We start from the raw sequence: 22,797 nt of genomic DNA, 5'->3' as shown, positions 1-22,797 counted from the left end.
ACTCTTTTGTCCTTGTGACGCTGCTTGCTTTTCCAGTTTTTTTTAATAATTATACCTTGATTTCAGTAAGTGTATTATTTTAAACTGGCCTGTTATTATTGGGTAAGAGAACTTCCTGTTGCTGTAAGCTTTTCCTGACGGATAACTGGAGTGCTAGTAAAACGTGTTTGGTGTGCTGGTGCAAATTTCTTAGATTTTCACATCTAAAATATTTTTGAGTTACTTTGCTTGTGTTTGCCAGTGCAACAAATTTGCAGGGATTGCTAATGTTCATAAAGGTGCTTGGTCGAAATGATCGATGCAATGCTTGTGTCAGATGCGGTGATCATAATGTTCTCCCCATAAATTGAAATGAAGAATTGGTGCGTGTTCTTCTCTAATGATTATATACATGCTCACTGTAGTAACATGTCCTCTCTTTTAGCTTCTTATCAAGACAGGATCGTACTAAACTACACACGTAGAGGCAGCTTCATTTGTTTCACAGGCATGGAACTGATAATCTGCGACATGTTTGTCTGCTCTGTTCACCACACTAAGCATATGTGCTTGATGCAGCAACGAATCATGGATAAACCAAATTGTGACGAATGATAGGATGCATCTTCGGATTTATTCTGTTGCAATTATTTCTCTAGTCAAGGAAAAGAATAAAATTCTCCCCGCAAGAAAACAAGAAACGGAAATTCATCATTTTCAGTTGACAAGAGGAGATGAAGAACAAACAACAAAACGTACCAGTTTATTGGGTACATGATATATGTTATATCTTGAGCAGCTTGAATGCTTGCCTACCCAGACGCTCATTTTAGGATGAACACACTGCACAGTTATGAGGGTATGTCGACTCTGAATATAACATGATACTATATGACACAACTTTAACTCGAGAGCAACCAAGCGCTACGAGTTGTGCATGCATAATCATGTCCTTAACAAGTCATACAGTAACTAATTCACATATCTCCCATCAATTTTGACTTTTAGTTTGCTTGTTGCTAGCCGCCTGCATTCATCATTTAGCTTCTGGCTGCAATTCCCGATTTCCAGTTCTTCCAGCGAACGTGGGAGGCCTGCTTCTGGCAGCCTTGATATGCTTTCACACAGTTCTATCTCCAAATTCTTGAGGGAAGGAAGGGTGTGCAGCCCAGCAGGAAGATTTACGAGATGATTACACAAAAAGAATCGGAGCTCTTTCAGGGACTTGATGAGCACAAGCGCTTGCTCTTGCTCATCTGTTAGTCTCGTCACTTCCAAGGTATCAAGTTGTAGTCTTTGCAGGGAGGTGAGGTGCTTGCAGAATGACGTGGTAAGGACAGATGGGTCATCGATGTCAAGCCTTTCCAGCCGAGGGCACGGCGTTGAAATGCTGTCCAAATATGGTGGCAAGCCAGGACAGTCTGATACATTCAAATGCCCGAGGCTGCCAGGGGGTTGCATGCCCTCTAGTACAGTGACGGTGACCGACCCACAACCGGAGATTGCCAATTCTTCCAGTGCCGTGCATGAGTGCAGCTGTAGAGATTGCAAACCTCGGATGCAACGTACATTTAACTCTTTAAGGCTGGTGATATCTCTAGGAAAGCAGGGTTGCAGCGTTTCTTGGTAACAGAACGACGCGATGTTAAGCTCCTGAAGTGATGTCGGGAGGAGCCATCTTCCGTTCGCCCCCTGGGGTTTATCCTCCTTTTCGAACACAAAAAAATCTCCATTCGCCCGGTCATCACTTCCGTCATTATCCAGCAACGGCGAGTATCCCCAAATTTGAAGCTTCTCAAGCGAGGTAAATCCAGAGAAGTAGTCCTTGCCCCAGTTAAATTTTAGACGAGGGCACTGAGTTATAGTTATATTCTTGAGAGAGGAGACGAGATTCGATGGAATGTGCAAGAGTCCGTCTCGAGCTAACCAGGTCAACACCTCATCTTGATTTGCTGATGACAGTACTATTGTTAATTGACTGTTTTCTTCCTCTTCCATCGGTAACACTACTCTTGTTATATGGGCACAACTTTGTAAAGTCAATTCCTCTAGGCCTGCCGCATGTTGCAGCATCAGCGATAGCCACTTCCCCGCTATTCCACATGACACAATACTGAGACTTTTAAGAGATGGAAAAGCATTGCAGTTCACAGCTGTCACTTCTTCAAGGGTATACTCTGGCGACACATCTGAAGAGAAAAGTTGTTTACAGTCTACTATTGTCAAACTTGTTAAAGAGACAAGATGACTAAAACCTTCGAACGAAAAACACCTTAGATTTCTGCAACCATTTATCTCCATCAATTTGAGGTTTCCAAGATTATGGAATGCCAAAGTTTTGTCATCCAGTATCCTCAACTCATCAGAAGATTCATCAAAATCATCGCCTCCGTAGTCATCAGTATTCCCAATTTCCAACTTTTCACCAGATGATACCTTCATATACGGAAATCTTGGAACTTCTCTGATGAGTACCTTACAGAAGGTAGTTGAAGGTGGAAGAGGCTTCAACACTTCCAAATGAGGGCAATAATCCAGAATCAAATTCCTAAGACTGGGCAGCCATGATCCCTGAGTGATTCCAGAATTATCATCGTTATCAAACAGATCAAACTCCTTCAATGCTTCACAATCTTCGATCTGCAGTACCCTTAAGCTGGAGCACAGACCCTCGACAGAAGTGCTTGAGCATCTCACTAACTTCGGCATTTTAATTAAAACTAGCTCCTCCAGTGAAGGAATCAATACTTCTTTTACTTCCCGCATGCTGCTCAACTTCAGCTTTGTAAGAAATGGAAGACTTCCCAGAGATGGAAGTATTCTCCATCCTCCACAATCATGAAGATGAAGCGTCTGTAATGAGGTAACTGAGATATTGTTATCAAACAGATCAAACTCCTTCAATGCTTCACAATCTTCGATCTGCAGTACCCTTAAGCTGGAGCACAGACCCTCGACAGAAGTGCTTGAGCATCTCACTAACTTCGGCATTTCAATTAAAACTAGCTCCTCCAGTGAAGGAATCAATACTTCTTTTACTTCCCGCATGCTGCTCAACTTCAGCTTTGTAAGAAATGGAAGACTTCCCAGAGATGGAAGTATTCTCCATCCTCCACAATCATGAAGATGAAGCGTCTGTAATGAGGTAACTGAGATATTGTTGGCAAGCCAAGCTGGTAAAGTGGTGCCATTATACCCACATATTTGTAGATGTTTTAAATCCATGTGTGGTTCAAGACCCTCAATCACTTCTCTTGCCATGTTTGCAGAACATTCAGATCTAGTGTCACTGACATACTCATTACCCTCTGAATATGCATCCTTCCAGGACAAGTGAAGCTCTTCTAAGTGCTCCTTGTTTCTTAGTCCTGCTCCATAAGCCTCCTCCCGGGTTTTAACATTGTCAAGTTGAGACACCCCAAGTTGAACAAGCTCGCTCATGGATTTCAGTTGTGTTATCTCAAAGCCACTAGAAATTTGAATCTCAAAATCTTGTAGCTCCTGGATAGATGTCATTTTACCAATGCTAGCAATGGAAGAATAGGCTCTCTTTTGTGCAATAAGATGCCGCAGGCTAACAAGATTATGCAAGCCATTGGGTAGAGAAGTATTCATGTTTGAGCCAACATCAAATACTTGAAGATGAAAAAATGTACTCAAAACTTGTGGTACAGTCCCGTGCAACTCAAGTTTTAGATAACGAACATGCAAAGGATTTGCCAAGCTGCACCTGAAGGAATTAAAATCAGTGGAGGCTGCAGGCACGTGAAACAGATAAGTGGGTGGTGGAGATACTTGCAGCAGGCGTAAATTTTGTGCCTTACAGAATATATCATGGAACAATTCTACAAAGAAAGAGTCAAAGTGCCCAAGTACAACCACTGTTCTCAATTTGCTAACTGATATAACTTTATTTCTCAGATTTTCTTCGAACTTCTCATTTCGAGGAATGTTCCCGTGCCAATCTTTGTTGTATGCTGAACCGGTTACTATTGACAAATGGTGTATGGTTGGGAACATTTTATTGCACTGTAGACCATCTATAGTTGCACATTCAGTCCTTGAAACCATCCTCGCAAAATCGTGCATGAGACCACACATAGAATACCAAATCTGACAGCCTGGAGAAAATTCTTCTTCCAAACGCCCATCTTCCTCCTGTTGTTTCTCAACTTGCTGAAAGAATCCCAGGTTCACCAAATTATTCAGATATTCACACCCCGTCTCCTCCAATCTCTTGCTAAAATGAGTGCAATTTACAAATCCCTGAGAAATCCAAATATATACCAAATCCTTACCAAGAAACTGATATTTGTTAGGAAATATAGAACAATATGAGAAACATTGTTGTAAATTATATGGTAGCTCATCATAGCTAATCTTCAAAGCATTCATGATGCCCCCACTGAGTCCCAATGATTTCCAACTTTCTTTCTTGAGAACGTTACTCCAATGGTCAACAGTAAGATGATCTCTTAATAGTGCCCCTGCAGTTATTGCTGCTAACGCATTGCCCTTTAACTCCTCTGCTATTTGTCGTCCAATGGAGCTAAGATTTCCAAGGGATTCATAGTTTGCATCACCAAACGCACAAGATTTGAACAATAACCAGAAGTCATCATTTTCCAAAGCACCTAACTTAATTGGCCCCGTTGTTCCAATCATCTTTGCAACAGAGAATTTTCTAGTTGTCACAAGAATCACATTGCCATTAGCACTGTCAGCCTGAAAAGGAGCCAATAATTGGTTCCATCGGCAATCGTTCTTGTCCTCCCAGACGTCATCCAAAATAAGTAAAACCCTCTTAGATTTGACATGACTTTTCAAGATCTCCTGAAGCTTCACAAAGCAGTCTATTCCTTCATGTTTTTCTGGAGAAACAAGGCTCAACATCTCCCTTGTTATCCTTATTTCATCAAAGTTGCGAGACACCGAAACCCATATCCTATGGTGAAATTGACGTTCCACGTTTGGATCATTGTACACAAGTTGAGCAAGAGTTGTCTTTCCAACACCTGCAATGCCTACAATAGGCACAACAACTACGTTGTCAGATCTGTTTTCTGTCATTATCAATTTCATGATGCAACTCTTTTCTGTAACTCTTCCATAAACTTCCCTTGGAAGAAGACTTGATGTTCTTAGGTGCTGATCTGAGGTTGTACTCCGGTGGTGATCTGAACATGAAGGAGAGTCCGATCCATGTAGCTTGAGAATCTCACTCACTTCCCCTCGGATGAATTGCAACTGACTAGCTATTCTTTTTATCTTGTTGGATAACTCGGCCTTGTCCCAAGGGGAGACTGTGTTATCCACAATTATTCGTGCGGACTCATCCACTCTACCTTTTCCGGTAGATGAGTCGCCAATTAGGATTGGCATCACATGTGCATGAGCATCACCAGTGCTGCAATAACAAAAGCATCATGAATTAATTGGCTTTTAGAACCATGGTAAGAGTCTTAATTAAATGGTTTAAAAAATGTTTTGATGCAAGGTATGTTGTTGTTTAGCTACCTTGATAGGTTCGGCGGATGCTCATTTGGTCCAGGTTTGTCCTTGCAGATCTTGTAATGGTTGAGCATACCTGCTGTCCCGCTCTTAGGTCCGCACTTGATCTGAGTGGGACAATACTTACATCTTGCTTTCATAGGCTGCTCGTTTTCTTCTTCCATGACATCAAAATGTTCCCATGCCATAGACCGTCGTCTCTTTCCTTTTGTCCTGGATGAGCTGGCAATTACAATAGGCTCAATGCTGCTGCGCAAGAAAAGGATGAATTGGGATCACAGTGGCCCCAAGCAGTGCATGTAAACGACCTGTAAGCAGATCACAGTGTCCCCAAGCTTAGAAAGAATTTGGTACCTTGATGAAGGGTCTGGTGGATGTGCTCCAAGAGGTTTCTTCGTACAAGTCACAGAATGCTCATTCTGCAAATGTTTTCTCATAGACGACGTCCCGTTGGTCTTTGTATCGCACTTGAACTCATTGCTACAGTGTGTACATACTGCTTTGACGGGCTTTCCGTTATCTTTTTCTGTGATGGTGAAGTGTTCCCATACCATGGACCGTAATTTGCCAACGCTGTCACTAGCATCGCCCCTCGACGTCTCATCAACTCGCTCAAATCCATGCATGCCTCCGGGCTCATCATCCCCTGTAACTGTGCCTGAACGAAACATAGACCAGAAATTAAATTATGGTCGCCCTTGATCAGATAGTATAAATTTCATCTTCTTAAGCAAAATAGGATCACAAACTAATAATTAGCTTGTACTTGAATATGCAGGCAGTAAAGTGCGTACCTCCTTGGACAGAAAAGTTGGAGTGAATTAGCACGCTCGAATCTGCAGGGGCAGGCAGCCGGGCAGTAGGCGTACCTCCTTGGACTTGCTCCTGGAGCCTGTAGTAGTCCAGCTCGTCGACCACGTCGTCAGCTTCGTAGAGCCGCTCCTTGAGAAGAGCAAAAGATTCATCCAGCGACTCGTTACTGATCCCTCTGCTCTTCACGGCAGAGACCGCCATCTTGACTCTCTTGATCTCCGACTTGAGCTTCTCCACATCATCGGCAAGCCCGACCCGTCGGATCCACTCCTCCATCTTATCAATCAGGAGGGCTGCAAGGATGGTCTGCACCAGCCATGCGATCGCGGGAGCGGCCTCCATCTGATCCGGCACGAGCAGTTCGAGCGTGGTCAATGGAGGGGAAAGCTGGGGGAGCAGCCGAGCGGACAAAAGACGATACGATATACAATGCGGCAGGTAGGAAGGCTAAGACGACGCTTGTCTCTGAACAATACGATATACAATGCGCCGAATGAGGTCGGACGCGGAGAAGAAAACACACGCTTTCAGTCTATCGTGGAGCACAGAAAGCTCTATGGGCTGCGTGAGTTCGGCCTGTCGATGTTCAAAAGTTTAGGCCTGGTAGTTCTATTTATTCTGACGCTGCAAGTTGGGCCGAGAATTTTAATGAAATGGACCAGGCCGAGCACATTACAGCACTGGAGGGAGTTTGCCTTAAAAAAAACAGTGGAGAGAGTTTGCCCGGGTCGGCCGATGCCTCGATGAGCCCGAAGATCACCACGCCGATGAGGATGCCATAGTACAAGAAGAAGGGTGCTTTGCCATGGTGGAGAAATATACCGACAGGCGCCTTGGACAATATCAAGCAGAGGGCCGCAGCTGCTTCGACGACGCCGCAGGAGATCAGAGCGCCAGGCAGCTTCTCCGCGTTGCCGCATGCGGCGGAAACCATGGAGACGAGGTTGAAGAAGAAGGCCAGGAACTCCACTGTAAGTCTCTTGGCGCGGTGTTTGCTGGAGGATTTTGAGGTTTAGAGGTAGGAGATGATGAAGATTTTATAGCCCAGCGCTCCAGATGTTAGACGCGTAGAGTGGTGGCAGACTGGCAGTACGTGACTTCTGCAGCCCCTCCAGAACCAGAACTGAACCGAAGACATTTTGGTTTTGAAGCCGAAACCGAGAACCGTACTGAGTAAATGGGCAATTTTTCGACTAATTTAATCCATAAATTGATAACTAGCATGGCATTGACAGAATTAGCAACACACTGATACTGATCTAAACGAGCACATACTACGCAAACAGTAGATAGATCTACACATAATGCTAGTACTGCTAATATGGAAATAATCATGAGAGGGATATACGCATTATACCCTCCAGTAGGCCATGCAGAAGCCGTCGCGGCGGTGGCGATAGCAGCGGCATCCTCGGCGGCCTTCTTGTCGGCCTCAAGCTTCTCGGCGGCGGCACGTTCGGCGTCGGTGGACATGATGATGATGAGGACGATGCGGATGTAGAGGAAATAGACGAACAGCGAGCAGTCGCGTAGTCGCTTCCCAAAAAATTATTCGCCCCTTTCCCGTACAGGAACCGGAAGGGCGGGGTTTCGGAGAACCTGCTTTCCCGTCGACCGTGTACGCGGCGGAATGGATGGAGTCACCGGCGGCAGCAGCAGCAAAGGAACGACGGTGGGCGTGCGCGTGGAGCAGATGTGATCTGTTCGTGGCGGCTAGGGTTGAGAGACACCGCACACTTATATAGGCGCAGCCGCGTGGAGAGACGTGGGCTCGACCCACGTCCGAGTCCGTGACAGCCCACGATCCGACGTCTCAGATCGTGGCCCAGCTGTCAGAAACTCTCCGTTAGTGACTGACAAAAATAAGCGCGTAGGTGTGAGCTCAGCTCGGCTCAATCCCGCAACCCGCGGCGCGTCGTGACGAGGCGGGCGGCGGAGGAGGAGTGCGCAAGGACCTCTTCTATTCTCAAGCTCCAATAGCATGTAGAAGAGAATCCCTTATAAGGAGGTCCAACTCCTCTTCCACTTTCAGGGTGGGACTAAACTTCCCACCTCCACCTAGTGCCAATAAACCCACATGGGCCCTTAGAGATTTTCAGAAATTGCTAGATGGGCCTAAAGCCCACTCCAAATTTCAGCAAACCGAACTAAGACATATTTTGGTTTCCCGGAATGAACGGCAACTCTGCCGCCATGATCATCCGCGTACGTAAGCACACTCAGTCGTTGGTCGAAGAAAAACAGAGCAACCAAAACAAAGGCGGTCATGTTCCTTCTTAGGCCTTGTACAATGTAAGGTGTTTAGAGAAATAAATCAGGCTTTCCTTAAGCACCGGTGCTTATTTGTACACGATAGACGCTCAACTAAGCGTCTTTCCTGTAGAAATAGTCACCGGTGTTAAAAAAAAACTTGGTTTATTTTTCTAAGCATCTTCCTAAGCATCTCTCATTGTACAAGGCCTTAGATTATTCTTTTGGAGATGCTATCTCCTACTCGATTCACTAGTTATTTCCCGTTCGCTTGTGTTGCATATCATCAAGACTACAATTGTACAAATATGTTTATGCAATTTTAGGTAATAAAATGTGCATACCTTTAATCTCCAGATCAAAGTTGCTAATATTTTCTAAACTATGCAACTACTCAATTGATTAAAACAAGTAAAATAATAAATAGGTCAAGTTCTCGACCTAGAAACAAGTAAAATTCAGTTGACTGAGAAACTTTCTTTGCAAGAACACATGTGTTCTCCGATGCTGTTTTTTAGCTAGCCAAAAAGAAACAACATTGAAGAACACATGTTGTTTTTCATTTTTTTTAAATGAACACAAGTTCAATGCAAATTCGGGGATATCCGATAAATAATCAAAGGTGAGCAGTGATCTATCCTAAACTACAAGAGATTTCCTATTTATAAGGAGCTTGCTTTTTAAAATAGTCCTCAACACAGGTTTTTGTTCCGTTTTATAGATAAACCATACGGCAGGACGCTACAAGGTGTCGAGAAAGCCCTCTTACAAACTAGATCAAAGAAAAATTGCACAAACAAAAAGATAATGCAAAACAATGCGCAAGACATGCACTACCGAACGATGCCATCTTGTCATCAAGAATGAGGACAGGTAGCCGCACCACACGAAGAAGTGCCCATGGGCAACGCCCAACCACAAACCCACTCCACCCGAAGGAACACCGTATCGCGCCGCTACGCCCTCGCCAAACTATCAGTGGAGAGAACCTTCTGCTCTCTTGCTTCGGACCGAGGATCACCGACCCTGCCTTCAAACAATGAAAGCTGAGAGCATGGATGACAGAGTCACATTTAAAGGATAGGATGCATCAAGACCACCATATGCCAACGCCGAAGGTTCTTCCAGCTACGATCCATGCCCTCTTGAAGAAGTCATCGAGGAGGCATCAAGACCACCACAAGCCAGTGCTGAAGATTCTTCAAGCTACGACCCAGCCCGCTTGAAGAAGTCACCGCACGTGTGGCAAGAAGGGACTCGAGCTCCGGAAGAAAGACCCTAATAAGATCACGACACAAGGGGCGCCATCGTCGAGTTCCACCGAGCGGACAAGGGTTTTCACCTGGATCCCTAACACGGGGGAGAAAGGTTCTAGTGGTGCCCAAAGTGGAACACGAAACCACATACCTCGCTGCCGCTGGCACTAAAGTGCAACGTTTTAGTTCGGTATCTATCTTGCGCCACACCGAGGAACCTAAGATATGGAGCTTACCACAAGGGAAGGCCCACTAGTGCACCACATACAAATCTAGGCTCAGTTCAGCCACCAGCAACTACCTCGCCAGGACGACCCGCCATTCACGCGACTAAGGGGAGTAATCGACACCGCCTCCGCATTGTTCATAAGAGAGCCAACTGTGCAACCCGCCATCCAAGGCCATCGCCCCGCATCCAAGGATCCATGTTGCCCATCGACACCAGACGGACAATTCGCGACCGACCACCCACCATAGGAAAAGTAGTGGGCATCCCGATCGGACCTCTGATCACGCCCCACATGACATGGACAGAGTTGGCCTAGGGCGAGCCCACGCCGACGCAACTTGTTCCTGTGGCGACTGCAGATGCCAACTCCGGACAAAGCCATACCCCGGTACATGAATGGAGGGGAAGCGGCCTCAGCTCACCCGGTACAACCACCATACCCCATGGTGTCACTTGGGGAGGATAGTCATGGTCTGGTCGGTGGTCAGACCACGCCGGCACCCCCTCCCACACTGGCTTTATCTGGGTGCAGCAAACTCTTCGCGATGGCGCCAGCCAGCGCATGGCCAAGCGTGGGGCTATTATAGCCCCACCAGACCAAGACCCAATGCCCCAGAGAGGAGAGCCACCACAAGTTGATGAGGGTCGAGCAACTGGAGGTGGCAGTGGGAGTCGACGCAGACCCGTCTCTTTTTTTTTGTTGCACGAAGAGGCACGCGGGGGAGAAAGAACTTCCGGCCGCCTCCACACACCGCACTAAGCGAGGGGAGTTTTGGGGCTAGTTGTCAAACATGACAACTTTCTTTTCGGATGGCAAGTTCTAGTTTTTTTATTTGTTTTTTCTTTTCGGATGGCAACTTTAGTTGTGAAAATGTCAGGCCCGGAGTGCTTCGTGCCACACGTGTTGCACTTATCATTTGGGTATATTTATTTTTAGTAATTTTTACATATTTTCTTATTTTGAATATTTTTTATGTGGACTTTTTTTGTGTAAAAGCTTGTAAATATGAATGCCGAACGGAAAACATGAATGAAATTTCACATATTGAGAAAATGACCCGACTTATTGAATTAATAAGCAAATCACATATTACAAGCACAAGAAAAATCTTAAGCCCCATATATCGAACATCATGTAACATGGTAAACTAAGAGACATTATCCAAAAAAAATCAGATATATGCACATACCAAGAGCAAGAACATAAATAGTTTTTTTTTTCAATTAAAAAAATGCCACGTAATAAGAAGAGAGCGTCCACAATGGTATATGTAGTTGTAGGCTTGTAGATTATTATGTTTCAGGAAAAGGAAGTTTCATTCATTGACTAGGAGGCAGTCAACGACAACGACCTGGCAGTGTCGGAAGCTGGAGCCAGACCCGAACCGAATGAAACCAAAGCCGATGATGCGTTCAGGTATGGTATTTGGTTAATTCATTTTCTGGTTGATGATGTTTGATGACTAGCAAAAAGGGTGCCACCTGAGCTACAAACAATAGTCAACAGCATCGTCGCACACGCAATTGCAGTAGTGTAACAATTAGCTATGCAGACATAGAAAGGGCGAGTTGATTTTTAGCTTAGAGGTGCACAGCTCCCTGTCGTCAGGCTGGGCATGTCGCGAAACCGAAAACCATACCCGATCACATGAGTTTCCGGTTTCCAACGGGCGGCCGAACTGTCATGGTTACTCTGAATTTTCTACACACGTGCAGGTAGTAGTTGCGCTTTGTTGGCAGCACACCTGGAAAGTTCAGAGATGTTTTTTTTTCCACTACTATTAAACAATCAAACAAGAACTTCACTAAACGCACCCCGTAAAACGTACACAGACCCAATACCACCACATGATCAGGCCCACTAATCACAATCCAACGGCTAGCCTTGTAATCTGATACGTTTCTGGTGTGCACTTATCGATTTAACTTGGCTGACCGTACTCCACCACGGAGAAAAACAGAGACCCCAGACGCACTCGACCAAACCCCCTACAATCACGCATCACATAGGCCATGCAAAGAAAAAAAAAATGCGTATATCCCATAAAAATAGAAACAGATCCCCAGGTTGATCCCCTCGCCGCACGGAAGCTTCGTCGCCTTGGTGGACGACGACCTCGCCGCCCGGCAGCAGAGTCGCCTTCCTGGTCGGCGCCCTCGCCGCCCCTGTACCCACCCATCAACTGCGTGGTTGTTCCTCCATCACCTCCTCACTGAGGTTGATCCCCTCGCCGCACGGAAGCATCATCCCCTTGGTGGACGACGACCTTGCCGCCCGGCAGCAGCGTCGCCTTCCCAGTTGGCGCCCTTGCTACCGTGTACCCACCCTCAAGTGGGTGGCTGTTCCTCCATCAGCTCCTCACTGCGGACAGGCCGTCGGCTCCCTGCACCTCTTTCGCCATCCTCTGAAACATCAGGCAAGATTTTAATATACTATACATCTCTTCTTCTTTTCTTTTACTTAGAATGGACAGTAATATTTACATGGTGCGCTTCATGCCTCTATCCAATCAATGTTCTGACTATAATGAGCAGATTCTGGGTTTTCAAGTGCATATTTCAGTGAAGTAAATTTTGGGGTTTTAAGTGCATATTTCAGTGAAGTAATAAAACAGTACTGTCATATTTATTACTCTAGCATCGCATCATGGATTGGACCAGTTTCTTGTAATTAATTTGAAATAACAGCTCGCTCAACTGAGGGCGCCATGGTTACAAAATACAGTCTGCATGCGTGGGTGGAAGTTCTAATCAAAACAAGCCAAACATCAACTAATCCATGATAGTGCTCAGTTGCTGAGCCGCATATCCTACATCATAGCATATAATCTGCGTGCCAAATGCCTTTATGACAAGACGACAAAGTAAGTATATGTAGCTTTATGACAAGATGGTGCTGGTTTAACATGAGTTTCTATTATCTCCTATAACCAAGGTGTGCACTTCATATTGTAGATCATAGACGCATACATACATTGCATAAGTGCTAAAGAGCATCTACAAATGAGGTCAGGTGGAAGTGTGTTCTTAGAGAATGCACACATGTCTAAGATGATAAAGGAATTTAGCTGTATACAATTTGACGCACCAAGATGGGTATTAAAGAGAGCTACTACTTATTTGGACATGGTATGGTGAGTCACAGTTCCATATTACTATGAATTCAATCGAGGACAATTTTTTTGTATAGATCGGACCTCAACTAATAGAAACCCTTTTTCAAATATTCGTTCCAGTAAACATTGAAGACTTTCATTGGTACCTAGCAGTTATAAATACAAGGGTGTGATGCATCCAGGTGGTCGACTCGCTAGGCACAGGAATTCACCGCAAAGACCTCACTAATATGGTTAGTTATTAGTCCTGCTGCACCATTTTTTGATAGAACAATTTCTGTTATTCTTCACTTGTGATGCTAATACTTTGTCATTTATTCATGCAACAGCTGGAAGGACTGGAAAGTGTATTCAAATTTGCATCGGTTCACATCAAACTAAAATCAGATAAGTGGAAGGACCTAGACATTTCAACATGGCCAAGGCAAGAGCGTATTAAGAGCACACTGCATACAAATGGGTATACCTCCTAACTCAACGCTTATGTGTTTATTGTATATGCCCATTAATCGCATTAGAAAGGAAATGTCCCCGCAATTACGAATAGAGTATGCATATGCACGTAACAAATGAGACTAGATGACATAATAGTTAAGGGTCTTCGTCACGAGCAGACTACTCATCCATGATGTTAACCTACAGTAGCAAACCATCACAAATTAGCAGTCTGCTTAAATATAAGATGGCGGGACCAAAATCACTTCAATTGCTATGTGCATGTTTATCTCTTGTTAGTTCCAAATTTCTTATCTAGAAACATCACTGAAATCATGGAGTCCAATTTCATTCCTGATAGAGATTAGTGCAGTTGTAGATTTCAGTGGCACAACGACTACTGTTAGTAAATTAGTGGCACAACAACTACTGTTAGTAAATTAGTGGCACGACTATATCAGAAAGAAAATTCATACGGGCAACCAAATCTTTTATAACAAAACTAAAGCTTGACATGAGATACTTGTCAGAGTATGTTTGTGAAAGTACAATTCATACATGCATCATGGGCGTATCCACCTTCTTGACCTCATCTTCCGTGAGCATCCCATCAACGTTCTTCTCGCACCTTCTTGACCTCATCTTCCACGAGCATCCCTTCAATGTTCTTTCGCTTATAAAAGAGAAAAACTTATTAGATTCTGCATTATGTTGATTATTTCTTGTGAGGGTGACGAGGCTTGTGTGTAGAGGATGTTCTGTTGTTGTTGTTGTTACACTTGTCATGTGTGCTGCTAGACACACATAAATACATGACCAAAATGAGATTTAGTTGGTTGCGCCTTGTTTGCAAAGTCTGTCCGGTTTGCAAAGTCTCATGTGCATTCATGTTTTCAAGCTGAATTGATGTCAAAACTGAATGGACTAGCCGGTATAATCATCTGTCAAACCAACCTCAGCATGGAGATTTTCGATTTTATATACGTACACTATCTAAATCATAGCTTACACAATAATCAGCTCAAAACACCAACTGAGTCAGTGTCCGGCGCTGTGGAGGGTAACGTGTGGGCTTACCAGCTGCGGGCGGCGCGCGGAGCGGGAGTTCTCACATTGGGCCAAGGCGAGGAGTTCTCACATCGGGCCAACGCGAGGATGAGCGCGACACCAGCTCCTTCGACTCCTCCCCCTACGCAGGCCGACGGGCAGCTCGCCGGTGAAAGAGAAGCGCCCGATCCGCTGCATCTGGTGCCGCAGCCGCCGATCCGGTGGAGACGAATCCGACACCTCCGCATCCGCCTCAGACGCCGCCTTGCGCTGGGTTGCCCGATAGAGCTCGAGCGCCTCCTTGGGTACTACGGCGCGGCCGGATTCGATGAGAAGGGGCCGTCTAAAGCTAGCGCCGGCGATGGGGAAGAAAGTCAGTGCATGCGGCTTCTCTCCTTCCTATCCTTCTGCTCCCGCTAGCAGAGATTTGGCGCCGGCGGCAGACGCGGCTGGGCGCGGCACGGGCGGCAGGCGCAGTTGGGCGTGGCACGGGCGGCAGACGCAACGGCAGATGCAGGGCGCGGTGTGGGTGAGGGCACGTTGAGAATGGGGAACGGCGGACAGATATGCCTAGCGGGGGGCGGTGGAGCCAATGGGCAGCGTTGTGAACTTTTTTTTATAAACGGGCGTGTCCGGGTTTGACTTTTGTTATCACGAGGAGTTATTCCATCACAAGGATTTCACAAAGATTTTTTTAGTCATGACCATTTGATTATTTTTTAAAAAATTGTAAAAATTAATAGTTATTTTTATTTTAGTTTTGTAATTATGCAGGTCATCTTGTGGTCTATGGATGTTAAATTTTATAGAATACTTCACAGGAGATATTTTGTCCGACACACCTGCACAGGTATATTTTGCTATGTATCATTAACATTTAAAAAAATACAATTTGAGTGGCACCATTTGTTTTTTTATAAAAAATATTTTAGTAGTATACCATGTGAATTCACTTGATAAACGTTTAAGACGTGCGGTGCACGTCCACGTTTACTAGTTTTGAGATAAAAGGAATAAAGGTTCAGAGCAAGTTTTCGCATCAAAGTTGGGCTGTGTGGCTCGAAAATGGGAATTTAGGCCCAAACGTATCCGCAAGCCACGGCCTTCTCGGACACTTCTCTGTGACAGTACATTCTGTGAAGCTCCTATCTGGTCGCGCCGCCGCCCGGATGCCTCACGTTCTGGCGGGCGGGGGTGGCCCACGGCGAGGCCAGTGCGCTCCGGGAACGCCTCGGAGGCGAGCTCGCAAGGGGACAGGGATCAGGTGACATGCATCTTTGCATGTCACCATGTGACTTGCGGCCCAAATTCAAATTTAAACACTGCGAAAAAATCTGAAAAAAATCATGCATGGTCAAGCACATATTAAGATAATCCCTAAAAAATTCAGATCAAAATTCGAAACATACATCAAGAAGCAAAAAAAAGAAATCTGTTATGAATAGTTGCGAATGGTTCTCTGTATACTATTCACATCTAAGTTTCTCTTTTTTGCTTCTTGATGTATGTTTTGAATTTTGATCTGAATTTATTAGGGATTATCTTAATATGTGCTGTGAACATGCATGATTTTTTCAGATTTTTTTACAATGTTTAAATTTGAATTTGGGCCGCAAGTGACATGCAAAGGTGCATGTCACCTGATCCCTGGCGCTCGCAAGGTCCGTGCTCTCCTAACCCGCGTCGATCCGTGATAGCAGGAGCATCTAGCCGCAGGGCCAGCCGGAGCAGGACCTGCCCCCGCCTCCGGCGAAGCTCCAGGCGGCTATGAGGAAGCGCTACGACCAGATCCTTATTGGAGAAGGACATTTCCGGGGTCGACGATTGTGCTGGCGCTCTGAGGCTGCGAGTGCTGCTGTGCCAAGTGCCAACATTGGTTGACAGTTCTGATGTGTTATTCTCGTTTTCAGTTAATGCATATGCAAACCGGACTCCTCAGGGGTGCCGGTGTTGTTATTTACGTACATGAGAGCGAGAATCCTGAGAAGACGACAGTAGTGGCCGAGCAGGTGGATTAGTATGCAGATATTGATGATGAGATGCCAACCTCAACTTACCAATCAGTGGAGATCGAGAAGGGTACTGAGGCCAAGAGTGTCTCTGATGGTTCGGGCAGTGGTTCTTCACCATCCAGTGGTACTGTCTAACTCACTGTCTATTCTTTCCCTTTTCGATAAAGATAGTTTATTCTTCATGAACTAAACTTCCTACAATGGTTCCCATTTGACTTTGTTTACAGGTTCAGGGTCAGGGAGCTCAGGGGACAGCGCCTCAGAAGCTAGCGATGCTCGTTCTCTGGTGTAGAGGAGGTTGTTCTAACTATAGGATTTAAGTAGGTGGAGGATGTTGATAGACTCTTGGATCACTAGGCTAGATCAATCCGGGATATTGTCTGTATTCGGGTGTTTACCTTAGCGTTCCGGCCATTGCTGGTTCGTCGATGGAGGTCTGCGCACGGGCAGCGACGGTCGGTGTAGAGGTCGACGGTGAAGTGCCTCTCTTCAGTGCCTCTCTCTGGATCGGATAGGGTTAGGAGTGGGGAAACAGTGGCGGTGACGAACCTCGTACCCCGTGCCCCTGGTCCCCACCTCCTCTTTATAGCACTGCGCGATAGGGGCCCACCAGCCTTGCTTGGGCTGGACGCCCCCGATCAGGGCGTGGGTCAAGGGCCCAATGAGCCGTTGGGCCCATTGTTGGAGAGATCAACCTAACATTCCCCCCCTTGATCTCATCATTATACTTTTAACTTTATACTTTGAAATAACTCTTTTCAAAGTACTCGTTCCATCACAGATTTGCATGTAGAGCATGTCTCATCATCACGGTTCATTCCCGATAGAATCAACACCTACAACACACTCCTCTGTTTTGAAACAGATTCTTTAACCGTGGGCCCTTTTATTGTCCGGAAATCTTAGACTATACCATAAAACCCATGTCGACTGAGTGTTCTCCGAACACACTGGGCGGCAAGCCTTTAATAAGCAGATCTGCAAACACTTGTCTGTTGCTTTTATGCTTCAAGCATTTCTACATGATTCCGGACTTTCTCCTTTACAACGCATAACTCTGTGTCAGTGTGTTTGGCATCAACACTTGACTCGTTGTCATAGGAGCGAAAAACTTAAAATGGTTATCGCTGTTGTCAACCATTATCAATTCCGGGTACAGGTTTCCATAACGATTTTGCCTGTTCCTCAGCCTCATATCATGCTATACTTTATATTTGCATCACATTGATGATAAATGATTCATTCTATAGAGTTCTTCCACATAAAAACTCCTAATGTGAAGGTCAACGACAATTGTGGATTTCGCTGTACATTTCACAAGTTTTTATCTTTGTACTCACAACCTTTTGAGAGCACTTGTTTCTTTCAGCATGAGGCCGATATCTTTGACTCGATTCCATCAATTTAAATATGTACTGGACATTGCCAAAACAACCCGGATATGTGAACTATGTCACGGTAATGTTACACTTTTGCATTCATAAAGCTTCCAACAGCTGAAGCATATGGTACCATATTCATTTGGTCTATTTCACATTGACTCTTGGAACACTAAAGTTCCCAAAATCATTACCCTTTACTATAAGAACAGGCGTAGGTTTTCTCGCATGCATACTTTACAAACTTTCCTTAGCATGCCCATGCGACACACCTAATACCCCTTTTATTCTTTTCTCGGTGAATCTCGATCCTTATAACAAGAGACATTCTTTTAAACTTTGAGGACAAGAACTTCTTTTCCTCCTGCAGTCGAATTAACATCACTACTAACAAGCAGAATGTTATCCGCATGTACAAGATATAGGAAATGAAATTCCCATTCTATAACTTTATACAAACACAATTGTCCTCTCATTTTCTTTAACCCAAAACAACATTTGATTGCTTTAGTCCATAAAAGACTTCTTCAGGCAGTATCCCCTGTGTTCTTTACTTTCATCTGATGTAACTCAGATCATAATATCTTTCATCTGATGTAACTCAGATCATGATGTGCTACCAACACACATTGTAATCTATTCAGTGTAAAATGCGCAAAAAACCTTTCGATTTTAGTCGTGTTTTACACCTTTACATATTTCCTTTGGAGTCACATTGTCCTTGTAGACTTTTTACAGCCTACTGTTTTGGCTCCATTGGAAATTACTCATGAGTCCCGAACATCGTCAGAATTCATCAATTTCATTTCATCTCACATAGTCTCTTATCATTTAGATAAGCAGACACTTCTCAAAACTCGATTGAGCGCTTTAAATGAGGTGGGATCAACCTCCATTTGAATTTCACTACCATAGACTTTATAGTAATCAGAAGTATCTGATTTTCTCATTCCTTGAGACCATCTGTGTCTCAGGTACTGGCACTTCTTTCATATGGGGTTGTTGTTGCTCTGTCATTGCCAAGAGGCAAATTAATTGTAGTCTTTCACTTCCAAGAGGCAATAGGTTTTACAGGACCTGTATCACAAGATCCATGTTTACTCATTCCTCCTTTATGGAGCTAACAACAGGTGTTGTATAAGTCATACAACATGCACCCCAGATACAATCTGTTCGAGTCTTAGGTATTTTCATACCATGCTCCCCCAGATTACTCCATCTTTACTAAAAAGGCGTATCTTTAAACTTTATTATTTGGGTTTATTCTGTTAAAACTTTCTTCTTTATGGCACTTTAAGCACCGTCTTAGTATTCCTTAGTCTGCTTTCGGAACTGTAAAAGATCCAGGAATACATCTATTTCTTTTCTTTAGGGGTATTATTATGATCGTCGTACTCCCCCAGATGATCACATTCTTCATTAATGGATATCTCATATTTCTTTCTCCCCCTCGAAATGTGGCAAGAACTTTTCTGCCACAATTTCGAAAAACCATTCACAACTCTTGTGAATTGAGGAAACTTTGAGTATCTACTTCATGTATCTGATTACTTCATATGTAATGTAGTTATCTGTTAACGGTATGGGAGTACTTTTTCCTTATTCCTCATTCCATTTCGGAAACTCAAAAATAGTTCTTTATCATTAGTACTTTTGCAAGTCACACTTGCATATCATTCTTATCTTTAGGTTCGTCTGTAACTTTTATTCTCTTTGGTTTATTGAGTGCTTAATGACCGTTGCACATAAGGTGTACGGTCGATACTAGGAAAGCATAATAGCTACTCCATACTTTTCTCCAAGAGTGGGACACCTTAAACGCACATGAGTCATCATATCTTTCTCCTGTCACACAGGATAAGTCTTAGCCAAAATTTCTCCTGACGTATAGGATTTTTGACATAATACTATGTCAACCTTACCCAGTTACGCAGGTATTTTCCCAGACTTTTCCCCGCCATGCGGGTTTTATTATAATCCTCTTTTCCCGCTATGCGGGTAATTCCCTGTAAGGAACATATATGCCAGAATTGGCTCTTTTGACTGCATATGCAATCATGAAATTCAGAAATAAATCCGAACGCTCTTTGACACACATGCTTAATCCGACGTTGGTCAAATTAAACACGCATGTTGCTTGTTTCATCAGATCGTGTTGACTGAAAAATCTTCTTCATATAGAATACATGAAAGACATTCGTCAACCAAGACTCTCAATGATCTATTTGTTTTCTTTTCAAGAATTCTTTTCTTTTGAAGCCATTCTTTAGAGAGAACATACTCCCTCACGTTATGACCTTTCTTGGTCATCTTTCGGGTAACAAGTACCCAGCCATTCGCTTTCACGAATGAAAGCATGGAAAACTTTTAGTCTGAGAAAACTTAGCCAATAATCAACAATAAGAGCATAAAAAATAACCCTACGTTGGTCTGGTTAAAAAATATGCACATTAAACTTTTTAAAACTTTCTTTTTATACTCTAAATCACCATTGTGGTAGAATTAGAATAAAACTCGTTCTTCTACATTAATTCCATATCACCGTTGGGCGGAAATGGAAATAATGCATATAACTCATAAACAATGTGATGATAGTATTTCTATTAAACAACTTTGCTAAGAAATAATCATCATCATCAACTTTATTGAAGCGGGAACAAGAAATATACATTTCTCTAGTTCAAGAGCATTTCTTGATCTTTATCCGTTCTCTTGAAAATTGATCACTTTGATACAAAATTTATCAGAGATTTAAACTTTGAACATAAGACTCATAGAATTATAGCACTGTTATCATCAACGTTGGTCAGAAAATAACAATACCATATTTTTAACTTTAAAACAAATATCTTTTCCTTTGTCATAGCGGAAACTATCTGCATCTTATTTCACCCACAGGGGAAAAACATTGCTTAGAGCATTTCTTCCAATTAAACTTTCCCGTTGGTTCCAATTTAATTGGAGGATAAAACTTTTACTTTGCAGCGGAAACTTTACAATATTCTATTCAAAAAACAATCTGTACTCTTTTACTCTCTAAGCAATTTTAACCGGTTGGTTAAAAAAATGCATTACATAAGCAACAATTTAATCTTTTACTTTAGTTCTATTCACTTTTAAAAGAGCACTTTTATTTTCAATAATAAACATAATCATGTTATTAACAACGTTGGTCATAAAAATAACATAACCATATTCATTTTAGTAATCACTTTAACATTCTCTTTAAATATAATTCTATCTAAACTTTTATTTTCTTCGTAAAAGAGCACTATTAATTGTTTACGCAGCGGAAAAACATGAATAAAAATTCATGAACTTTTTATTCTTTACAGAAACTTTTCTTTGACCAAATAAGAAATTCATGAACTTTATTATTTTCTGAAACATTACTTTTACATTTCTATTTTATAAACGAAAATTTTTCTTTGAATAATTTTGTATAGCCAAACTGTATGAAATTTGTCAAAAACCTGGACAAAAACAGAAGACAGCCGCGCGCTCTGGGCCACAACGGCTGCACCTGCTCTCCTTTTGGCCCAAAAGGCCCGGCGCGGGCGCGCACCTCTCTGGCCTGGTCCGCCGGCCAACGGCCCATCAGGCTTTCAGGCCAAAAACCTGCAGCCGCTCTAGGGTTTCGATCTGTGCCGTTCAACCTGATCGTGTGGTCTACCTCTTTTTTCGCTTGAAGAAAACCTGGGAGCGAGTCCCTTCGAACGAAACCTAGCCCCCAATTCTTTCTCTCCCGTCGCGCTCTCTCTCTCGACGGCGGAAGCACGGGGCTGCGCCCAGGCCGCCCGCCCCGGCCGCTGGCGACGGCGCCAAGCGGCCACCGCACCGCGTCCGGCCACCGGCTTTTTCTCCTTCCCCGTTCCTTTCTTCATCCGCGCCGCTCGCTCCTCTCTCTGCTGCGGCTGGGGCTTGTGGCCACCGGCGACGGCAACGATAGCAACCGCGCCGCGCGCGCCACCCTTTCCTCCCCCTTTTCCTCCTGTCCTCTCCTCTCTGTCTCCACCGCCAGCGCCTCCTCTTTCTCGATCTGGACGACGACTGCGGCGGAGATTCCGACGGCGGCGCCGTGGCCTTCCCCCTCGCCGGCTGCGCGTCCACCTCACGGTGAGCGCGCCGCCGTCGAGCGGTTTGGCGGCGGTGCCCCCCTTCTCCTTTTCCGGCGAGCCCTTGGGCTAACTCCGGTGGTTCTTCTTCCGGACGGCTCGGCGTGCCGATGCCCGTCCGGATCGAGAGGAACGGCGCGGCCTTGAGGCGGCGCTACTTTTTCTGTTGAGGATGCATTCTTTGCCCTGTCTAGGGTTCTTGGGGGGAGGGAATTTTTTTTTCTTTCTCTGTTGTTCCTTTGTACCGAAATCAATCTAGATCCTAGCCAGTCTGATACCATTGATAGACTCTTGGATCACTAGGCTAGATCAATCCGGGATATTGTCTGTATTCGGGTGTTTACCTTAGCGTTCCGGCCATTGCTGGTTCGTCGATGGAGGTCTGCGCACGGGCAGCGACGGTCGGTGTAGAGGTCGACGGTGAAGTGCATGAGTGGCAGCGGTGGAGCTTCCCATCGCTTCAGTTCCTCCCTCTGGATCGGATAGGGTTAGGAGTGGGGAAACAGTGGCGGTGACGAACCTCGTACCCCGTGCCCCTGGTCCCCACCTCCTCTTTATAGCACTGCGCGATAGGGGCCCACCAGCCTTGCTTGGGCTGGACGCCCCCGATCAGGGCGTGGGTCAAGGGCCCAATGAGCCGTTGGGCCCATTGGTG

The 22,797-nt window shown here is 44.6% G+C and overlaps 1 protein-coding gene and 1 long non-coding RNA gene across 2 annotated transcripts; both read right to left on the bottom strand.

Annotated features, from left to right (window-relative positions):
- Positions 1 to 241: 241 nt before the first annotated feature.
- Positions 242 to 6,758, bottom strand: LOC109772640 (uncharacterized). The gene is made up of 4 exons (XM_073509045.1): positions 6,285 to 6,758; positions 5,845 to 6,148; positions 5,497 to 5,739; positions 242 to 5,386 (listed from the first exon to the last, which is right to left on the bottom strand). Exons 1-4 carry the CDS (start codon positions 6,643 to 6,645, stop codon positions 952 to 954), a joined length of 5,343 nt encoding a protein of 1,780 aa, XP_073365146.1. The 5' UTR covers positions 6,646 to 6,758; the 3' UTR covers positions 242 to 951.
- A 5,061-nt stretch (positions 6,759 to 11,819) lies between these two features.
- LOC109772625 (uncharacterized) lies at positions 11,820 to 15,205 on the bottom strand. Its single transcript, XR_012203335.1, has 3 exons — positions 14,667 to 15,205; positions 14,148 to 14,262; positions 11,820 to 12,443 (listed from the first exon to the last, which is right to left on the bottom strand). It is a non-coding gene; the product is annotated as an uncharacterized lncRNA (long non-coding RNA).
- Between the last annotated feature and the right edge of the window lie 7,592 nt (positions 15,206 to 22,797).

Source organism: Aegilops tauschii, chromosome 2, assembly GCF_002575655.3.
Source record: "Aegilops tauschii subsp. strangulata cultivar AL8/78 chromosome 2, Aet v6.0, whole genome shotgun sequence".
Classification (NCBI taxonomy): Eukaryota; Viridiplantae; Streptophyta; class Magnoliopsida; order Poales; family Poaceae; genus Aegilops; species Aegilops tauschii.
Note: the sequence above shows the minus strand (reverse complement) of the source record. Positions and strands in the feature narration are given on the sequence as shown.